Source organism: Apis mellifera, linkage group LG3 (genome assembly GCF_003254395.2).
Source record: "Apis mellifera strain DH4 linkage group LG3, Amel_HAv3.1, whole genome shotgun sequence".
NCBI classification, from domain to species: Eukaryota; Metazoa; Arthropoda; class Insecta; order Hymenoptera; family Apidae; genus Apis; species Apis mellifera.
Window position 1 is genome coordinate 690,326 of NC_037640.1, and position 10,657 is coordinate 700,982.

Below are 10,657 nucleotides of genomic sequence, written 5' to 3' on the forward strand. Positions count from 1 at the left end.
TTTCCCCTATCTCAAATATTGATCTTAAATTAAATAAATTTTTTTGATCTTAATTTAAGATAAATTAAAAATATAATAAATTAAAAAATTAAAAATATATGAACTATAAATGATTTTTCAAAAATTAAGAATAAAAATATTAAAATGATTCCTATACATATTCCTATACATTCACTATTGGAAAAAAGTTTTGTGGAGAGAACCATTTGATTAATGTGAGAGTAAACGCCTATTTTTACACGTATTTTTGTTTCTATTTGTATATTAATTCGATTGTGATAGAGAGAGCAATAAAACAACAATCTAAATCTCGATACATTACTGTAAGCATAGAATTCAGAGTATTCTAACGTATCCATATAATATAAAAAAATTTTTTTAAAATATTTTTTATATTTTTTTTATAATGTCTCATAATATGTGTAGACAAATTTTAATAATAATTTAATTTTTTAATTATTTACGTATTTGTATTGAGTAATTAAGATAATAATTATATATATATATATGAATAAGCTAGATATACTATAGGTACTTTATTATTATATTGATAATTTATAGTTTTATAAATTATTTTAATTTTCTTAGATGATTATCCTAACATAACTTTATAAATGATATAAAATTTGAATATTACTCACTATATACTCACTATTTTGAATATAATTGAAAATATGGCAGTTCTTTTACTACTAAATAGCATGTGATATCAGGATGTCGTATCAACAAAACATTTGAAAAATAGCTAATTCTTGTAAAGAACTTTTCTTAGTCACAGTTTCTTTTCAAGAGTGAATTATATATATTTCCACTACTTCGTCTAAGTTTTAAATTTGATTATTTTATTTCAATATTTCCTCTAACAAATTTTACTCTTTTCTTTTACTACTTACAGTTATTTTTATATATTTTCTTTCAAAATAGTGTTTCTTTCAAATCATAATATTTATGATTAACATTTTCGAACATCATCTCCATCTCCCTGATCGAAACTTTATATTCATAATATTTTAAATAGTTTGATTTATATTAAATCAATTTTTTTTTTAATTTTTTTCAACGTCCTGAGTCATATTTTTTTTTTAAATCAACAATAAATATATTCTCGTAAAAAACTAATGCAAATTAATTTAAAAATTAAATTAAACAAAATAAAAATGTGTGTAAGAATATAAAAAAATTATATTTAGTTACAATTGAAAAATCGAAAATATATTAAAAATACTAATAATTCCAATAAGAACGATTAAAAAATTAAAAAAATAAAAAGAAAATATCATTAAAACTTCTTTATATAATATTAATTTTACTTATTTAATATTAACATTGTATTAATAATAATAATGAAAAAGAAAAATTATTATCAAAAAAGTTATTGACGAAATAAGAAAATAAATATAATATTTTATTTATTTAATATTATTTAATATTATTATATATATTATATTTATATTATATTATATTTATATTATTATATTTATTTATTTAATATTATTTAATATTATTTAATATTATATTATTAATTTTATTTATTTAATATTAACATTGTATTAATAATAATAATGAAAAAGAAAAATTATTATCAAAAAAGTTATTGACGAAATAAGAAAATAAATCAATAAATTTAAAAAACTAAAAACATTAAATTGCAATATCTATCTAACGTAGTCTAAAAACAAAGAAATGTTACATAATAATTGATGAAATTTTAAAGATTAATATTTTTACAAATATTACAGCAAACATATTTCGTATGATCATTGAATATGCATCGATTATTAGTAGTTATTTTCCGAAGAAATATTTCCGTTCTGAAACTAAAATTTTTCAAAAAATTAAATCTGCCATTTTAAGTGTCACTATATTTGATAGGGTAACTATCAAATAGGATAATAATGCTTACGAGATTTATAAACAGTATTCGAAGAAATTCCTTATAAAAATCTTTTTTTATTATTATTTTTTACAGACGTCTATTAAATCTAAATAAAAAGTGATGTTATCTAAAATATTATGTTATTTTTGAGAATTTAGTCAATACTTATATATTTTTATTATATTTCAATCAGCTCGGCTGATCCTTTTCTTTTTTATCGTGAGAGAAATTTTCATTGAACATTCTATCTGGAGAAGAGATGATCGACCAAAACCTTCACAATCAAAACTTCTTTGACACCTTCGAGAAGGACTGGATATTCTTAGCAAATACTTCTAGTGTCTTCCGAGCGTCGCCTATTTTACTTAGACACGTCATTAGAGGAACAGATAGCATTGCCCATCAAATTATACTTTTCGATCTACCAAGCGAAGACCTACCTCCGTGTGCATAGTGCGATGACTTGATGAGGCCCAAATGTTGTTTATTGAATCGAAACTAGAAAAGGGCTATTATCTTTTCCATTGTTCCATCATAGCGAGATAGAGCGATGGATCCTTCACTTTTTCTTCACCGTCTTTTTATGCGACATAAAGTCTTCACAGAAGGAGGAATACGCGTCAATTATTTCTCCTCGCCAGCATGAACGGAACGATAATTGACGAAAAATCGACGACAAAGATCCGCTTTTATCTGCCCGATTAGGACATAGTGGTCCTCCATGAACGCTTCACTTTCTATAATGTGCCGAACTATATTGCGAGAGAAGTTGCGCAGAGATAACACCGTTCCGTGGTCTCCTTTCCGATGCGATATAGGTAAGAACCGAAGCAACCATGACCGATTAGCATATATCATATGAAAAGTCTTATGTGGTCGAGGTCAATACATTCATTCAGGACGGGCAGACAGTTCTGATGCGCTGAAAAGAATAGTTGACTTCGCCACTCAATATTGTTCTCGCATCGAATCTAGCGCTCTGCCAAAGCGATAGCCTTCGCCGACAGATTGCCACCGCATCAAATCATACATCTTGGCATAATACTCTCTCAAGAGATGCGAAGGTAAGAGTTTGATCAATATCATCGCTGCAACTTGGAAGACCATACGATACAATCTCGCGACTCTGATGGCGAGCCGGTGCTGCACCTGCTAAAGATTCTTCGATGACTCGCCATCAAATTGATTAACACGGGACATCGTATAAAGTCAGGTTTCACATGACCGCCAAATAGAGAAAGGGAAATTTTTTTCAGATTTTATATATTTAAAAATTGTACAATTACTCTTCTTTACGCCAAAATAATACTAAAGATAATAAATCCAAAAACTTACAATAACGATTGAGAGTGTGTTTCAAAGAGGAATGTTTCTTTTTTGCAACTATTTTACAAAATCATTTTTTCTATGTTCAGAGATTGATACAATGGTTCAAAAATTCCACGATCTTAAAAATTGCAAAATTACATCTTCTTTATTCGACGAATCACATCAATCCAGAGACGTACAATGACAGATGTAATTTCAATTTAAAGAGAAATGTTTTCCGATTGCAACCACAGAAAATCGTTCAAATATTTCACAATTTAAAAAATTGCAAATTTATATCTTCTTTCTACTAATATAATCTCTGAAATTTTAAATTATGCAATAAATATGCTTATATTTTATATTATATATTTTATTTTTATATACATTATTATATATGAATTACATATTATTAGGTCTACCGGAAAGTTCTATCCGTTTTTGGAATAAAACAAAATACAAATTTTTTCTTACTGCCAATTAACTTTATTGAATAATATAATTGCCATTATTATTAATGATCTCTTGCCAGCGTGAGGGCAATTTGTATATCCCATTTTTGAAAAATGTTTCATCTTTTGATGTGAAAAATTGAACCAGTACTTGTTTGACATCTTCATTTTTGAATTTTTTGCCCGTCAAAAAATTTTGTAAGAATAAAAACAAGTGATAATCAGAGGGTGCTATGTCCGGGGAATATGGTGGATGCGACAGAATTTCCCAGCCTACTTCTGCAATTTTTTGACGAGTCCCTAAAGCAGCGTGTGGTCTGGCGTTATCGTGATGCAGTATGCTGTCCTTCCTATTGAATATTTTTTTGGACCGCTGTCTTTAAATTATCCAGTTGCTGACAATACTTCTCCGAATTGAGCTTTTCGTTCGGTTTTAAAAGCTCATAATGTATTGGTCCTCGAATGTCCCACCATATACACAACATTCTCTTATTCAGAGTTAAATTTGGTTTAGAGGTGGAAGGGCTAGGTTTTCCGAGTTCACAATATGCCCTTTTCCTTACAATGTTGTTGTATGTAATCCACTTTTCATCCCCAGTTATCATCCGGTTCAAAAAGGGCTCGATTTTGTTCCGAGCAAGCAGAGATGTGCATATGACAACTCGATCATCCAAATTTTTCTGACTTAATTCATATGGCACCTATCTTGAATACTTCCACACCAATCCTATCTTCCGAATATGGTCAAAAATGGTTTGTTGAGCTGAATTAAGCCTTTCTGCGATCTCCGATGTTGTCAGAAAAGGATCTTGCTCCAACATTGCCTTAACAACATCGTCGTCGATCAAAGATGGTCGCCCAGAACGTGGCTTATCAGAAAGGTCGAAATCATTTGTTTCAAATTTTTCGTACCATCTTCTGAATGTCCTATCAGAAACTCACCAAACACTTTCAATAAATTTCTACATGCTTCTGTAGCATTTCTTCCTTGTTGAAATTCGTATAAAATACAGTGGCGTAAATGAACTTTATCAGTCGCCATGGGTATACTATCGTTTCACATTTAAGACTAATGTGAATCAACTTTATTATAGTTTATTTGCTACGTCAGTATGTATATATTAAGCGATAAAAATATAGAGCCGAACAATAAATAAATATGTGCTTACGTGGCGAAAATGATGTCATAGATTCGGACAGAACTTTCCGGTAAATCTAATATATATATATGTGACAAAGTTATATTAGAAAATAAATAACGAGTGAATATAATAATAATTTAAATTTATTTTAATTTTTAAAATAATATTCGATATCAAATTATAATTTAAAAATTAAACATACATGTTGACAATATTATTTTAACATAATTTATGTATACAATTTCAATAAATTAATTAACAAATATATAATGGATAAGTATCATGAATTTGTTTACCGAATAAAAATATCAATATTAACAAAGGATATATATGAAAATTTTTCAAAGATAAAAATTATTTATTTTATAAAAAATTTTATTTATCATAATTTTTCAGCTATATAAAAGAATCTAATACATATTATATACATATACATATGTATTCATTTCTTTAGATAATTTCATTTCATAATGATTTAATAAATGACTTAATAAAGCAAAATTTTAAATTATAAAATATTTAATTTTATTTCTATTATCGGAGATAATATAAAAAAATATATTTCCAGAAGAAATTGTATACGAAATATGAAAAAATGAGAGTTGATTTCACATACTCAAAGAAATTTTTTATCCAAAAATAAATTATTCTGTATATAATATTTTAATATTATATTGCTTTATATAAGGTTTTATCAAAAAAATCAAATTTTTCGTAATAATTCAATTTCTTTATAAGATAGTATAAAAAAATTTTTGTAAGTGTATTAAATTATAAGTACGACTTCAAATAATCAAACTAATAGTAATAATATCAGTAATCTAAATGTGTAATATACTTTTAGATAATCCAATAATTTATATTATTGCGTTTCATATGAAATATGACAGTTTTACTATATTCATTATACATTATACATTTGTCTTAATCAATTTTTTCAGCTTTTTGATCTCTCTTATACTGAGGTTTTTTTTTTAATGTTTCTAAATGCCTATTGTTGCCAAAATATTGTTTATTTTTATTGTGCTCATATTGGCTTATCTTCAATTTTTTTTGTAATATATTTTACAATTATATTACATCGTTTATCATATCATTTTCAAACTTTTATCTAATATCATCTTGTCAATTTTTATAGACTATCTTTGATATAGATACAATATATTAGAATATATTAGATAAATATTATATTATCCTTTAATAAGAAAAGATATATATATATTCTACATCATATTCTACATCAAAATTTTCGACGAAAATAAGTGAAAAATTGTAATAGAGATACACATAAAAGAAAAATTTATATTATTGCATTTCATGAGAAATATTGATTGTAAATTACCCATTCTTATATATAAGTTTTAACAATTCCTTAAGTCTATTAATCTATTTTTCTTCTGATCTATTAAAGTACTTTACAAATTGTTTGTATTAAACCGTATATTTTTTTTAAGCAAACATTAACATTTCAAGAATCCTATTGTTTTTAAGCATAAAAAATGCAGCATGATTTTTTTTAAGCTCTCGTCGAAAATACGAATTTAGATCTAAAAAATAGATTTTGATAAAAATTATAGCTTTTCGAATGAAAATCATTGCTACGCTGTATAAAATTCGATCAAAAAGACGGTTTCTAGGAGAAAGATATTAATGGACAATGATTTCTCATGTTAAATCGAATTCTGTCCTGAAAAAACGATTATTATTAAAACGGTTAAACTTTACACAAAATAATCACTGTTAAGGCTAAATAGTGAATTGAAAATCGTTCAGAGTAACGTTTTAAAGCACCATATAAAAGAATCCATTCAAGTTACGTTAAATTATAGAATAAAAAAAACGAATTTGATAACAATTTTAATTTTTGAACAAAAAAATTCCTGTCCGGACTCTGCTTTAAAATTGTATTCGTTGAAAGTGAAAGTTTTCTAGCTGAAACTCAAGTCAAGTTGAATTCCGCAATAAAAATTCGATTATCATCAAAATTGTAGCTTCGTGATACGAAAATTAGTTTCGGCGAATTTTGCTTTGAAATCGTTGAAAATGTTTTTTAACTGATACTCTAATTACGTTGAATTCTGCACGAAATTTCGATTTTGATAAAAATTTGTATCTTTCATAGAAATCATCTCACCAGAAAGCTATTATGACGAATATGACGTCAAAAACGATCAGAAACAAGTTATCTAACACAAACTCGCCGAGTTAAATCAAATTCTGCCATGAAAAATCAATTCTGATCTAAATTGTAACTTTTCGATAGGATAATCGTAGTTTTGGCGAATTCTGATTTATAATCATTGATTGTAACTTTCTAATTTAGCTAATCTATTTATCTATTTTCTAAAATTTAGCTAATTTATCGTGATTTCCTAGTTGATACTCTTATATTGAATTATTCAACGAAAATTCGATTTTGATCAAAAATGGCCACATTTATAGGCCATATTTGTAGGCCATATTTATAGGATAACTATTATAACAATATTGATATGAAACTCTTTTGAAAAACAAAATGCATATATGGAACGAATTCAAAAAAATAAATGTTTTTCTCAATCACTTCTAATAATAAAAATTTTAAAAGGTCAACATATATTTCGTAAAAATCATTATATTTTACTGGAAATAAATATGGAATAATGGCAAAAGAAACATAAATATTAATAATATATTCAGCACAATTAATAGAATATATAAAAGTATATACTCGATATAAAAGTTCAATTTAACAGTAAATTATAATAAATATGAATAAATTACAATAATATATAAGATAAATTACAATAACATAAATCGTGCGGATCGATATCTATTCTATTATTCAATTTTTAAAAAAACAAAAAACAACATGTAATGTTTTTCATTAATTGTGCACTTTCAATTCATTTAAAACATATACAATGCTAAATAAAAAAAAGATTATGTATAAAAGTTTTTTGCACATGATAAAATTTCGTAAATAGAAGATTGTAATAAAGATTTATCTAGTACAGGAAAATTATCAAATTTTGGAAAACATAAACTTATAAATAGCGATTAATAATAATGGGAATAAAAAATCTCAAAAACAATATAAAATTTGCGTGATTCAAATAGAACATGTTTTGTCTGTAAATTTTTTTGCAATATTCCATTACATAAAGATAATTATTTTAAGCGATATCATGCTTTAAAAAATTATTTGTAGAAAATCATTATATGGATTGTGGAATCTCATATAAATATTAATCTAATAGATAAAATAAATATTGTTTAATACTAATATCATAAATGTTATTAGATTTAATTAATCTATAATGATGGATAATGAATAATATAATAGCATTTTTACAAAATTTGGTTTAACATTTCTATAGATATAAGAAGATGTAAGATAGATATAAGAAAAGCCCATGTATTCCTGTGCGATGGTATAAGTCAAAACAGAGCCAATGTCAGGGAAATATTTATGACTGAGTGATCGGTGAAAAATGTATAAGAAAAAAATGTAAATAAGTTCAATCATTACTAATTGATAAAGTGATATCAAAGAAAAAAAACTTATAATATATACTTATAATATTATAATTAAATCTATATGAAATATCGAATATAGAAATAATAAATATATGTACACTCTTAATTGAATAAAATTTATGTTCAACCGTTACTATAAAGTGATACTAAAGAAAAAAATCTATAGCTAAATCTATATGAAATATTGAATATCGAGATTATAAAAATAAGCACATCTTTATTTTGAAAAAAATTTATACATTAAATATACATTATAGATGATAATGGACTGAGTGCGTGCTACATAATTCTGTCATAAATAATTCTGTCTATAAAAAATACGATTACAAAAAGCTGGAGAAGTATTTTTTTTTTTGCTTCTTTTGCTTCTTCTTTTTGCGAAAGTTTGCGATTACTTTTTGTATCATCATTGTATAAACTTCTCTCTAATATGACACAGGTAGGATCTAAAATATCTGTTAAAATTTGTATTGCAATATTCCTTGGCTATTTCTCCAACAGTGAAAAGATTGTTCCAAAGCGCTAATTAACAAAACTCTGGAATTCATTTCGGATTTAGATATCTCGTATTTTCGGTTGTATTTAGTAACAAACTTCTGTTACTTTTTGATGAAGATTTCGTGCATAAGATTCTCGTAAGTGTATTTCTTTATCTTTAGATGTAAAGCTATCAATAGTATTGCTATTGCGCATTAACTGCGATCAGAAACTGCGATCTAATGTATTTTATCACAACTCTGATAGCAAGCTAACATTAATTGTCACGACGACTGATGATCAGTCGCTGATGATATTTACATTGATACTTTGTGTAAAATCATATTCATAACCTATATAAAATTAACGAATTTTTTTTTCTAATTTTTCTAAATTGAGCAGTAGAAGGCTAGCAAGATTGTTGAAGTGGATTTTGAAACGTCAAAAACTGTCCACAAAGAGATATTTCATGATATCTCCTAATTAGATATATTTCCAATTGAGATAGATCGAAGCCTTTTCAAATATAACCATAATACTTTAATTTTGTGAGATTACTTCTAACTCTACTGAATGAAGCTATGCTATATCTGAAAGATTTAATTCTTTTTTTACAAGTGGCTATCACTAATCGTTGCATGTAACATATCAAATTGGTAGACAGAAGAGTTCACAGTGTCGTATGCCACATTATACATTAATAAAACTTTATAAATCAATTTTAAAATATACATTCTACATAGGGAGACATTTGAGGGTAATATTTTTTTTATCTCTGCTCACTAGAGAATTGAATGCGTTTATAACATTCATATCATTAAAGCAATCCCATTCTGGAAAACGATCAACTTCGTAAGGATTCTGATCTGCTTAATCGCATCGATTATTGAACGATTTTTTTAAAATCCATATTTGATTAGAATTCTTGCTGAAGAAGCGAGAAGCGATTATTTGCTCGAAAAATTTCTTTTTCCAACAATAAATAAATGAACTGAATTGTCTTTCCTTTTTCATCAGAAGGATCATTTGCCTTTCTTACAGACCTGTCTGAATCTTAGGCATATATAAAATAATCGACGTAGCGTTGGCTCAAGAATGCATAAAGACTAATATCCAAACATGGCTAAGAATGTTGTCGATGTTGTCCTGCACAATATTACACGATTCTTCTTAGAAACCTTTATGTCGGCAGATTAAATATTCGTGTCTACTGGTTTCTAAATGTTCAATTCCTTTCTATCCGAGAAGAAAATATTTATAATATATTGAAGAATATCTGATCGAAAGTCTCCATTATAGATAGTGTCTTAATCTTCCTATAACTATATATATAATTTTATAAATGATGCCTTGTATGCCTAACTTGTATAAAGCTATTGTCTTCTTTAAATTGGAGATTCTTTTCTTGCGAACTCTGCTGAAGACGCATTCGAGTTGTGTTATATAGATTAATTATTAATATATGGTCCGTATAATCGATTTGGTCTGCATATTGCTCTGAAATTATTCTTCCGTTTCCTTTACTTTCTTTCGATTCGTATATATTCCAGCAGCAAGTGGCTGGTCCACAGTTCAATAGACCACTTCACTGTACATATTATGATGACGGAGTCATCCCCATTCTGCAATATTTTGTCAATTTTTTCTCCCATAGATTCAATGGAATTTAAATCAGAATTTTGAAATCAATTCGGTAATAAATGTTGTATAACAATCACTCCTGCGTTATTAAGATTGAGATTTTGATTTTCCTGAAAATGAAAATTTTTTGAGCATAATGGTAATTAGTGAAAATTTATATTTCCAGATTATTGGGTAGATATGTGAATATTCCGTAATCTCCGTTTTCTGGCGTATTTGAAGTCAATTATTTGGAATCTGAA

The 10,657-nt window shown here is 26.3% G+C and overlaps 1 protein-coding gene across 1 annotated transcript; it reads right to left on the reverse strand.

Annotated features, from left to right (window-relative positions):
* Positions 1–3,601: 3,601 nt before the first annotated feature.
* LOC100577044 (histone-lysine N-methyltransferase SETMAR-like) lies at positions 3,602–4,678 on the reverse strand. The gene is made up of 3 exons (XM_026439633.1): positions 4,648–4,678; positions 4,351–4,573; positions 3,602–4,013 (listed from the first exon to the last, which is right to left on the reverse strand). Exons 1-3 carry the CDS (start codon positions 4,676–4,678, stop codon positions 3,671–3,673), a joined length of 597 nt encoding a protein of 198 aa, XP_026295418.1. The 3' UTR covers positions 3,602–3,670.
* Between the last annotated feature and the right edge of the window lie 5,979 nt (positions 4,679–10,657).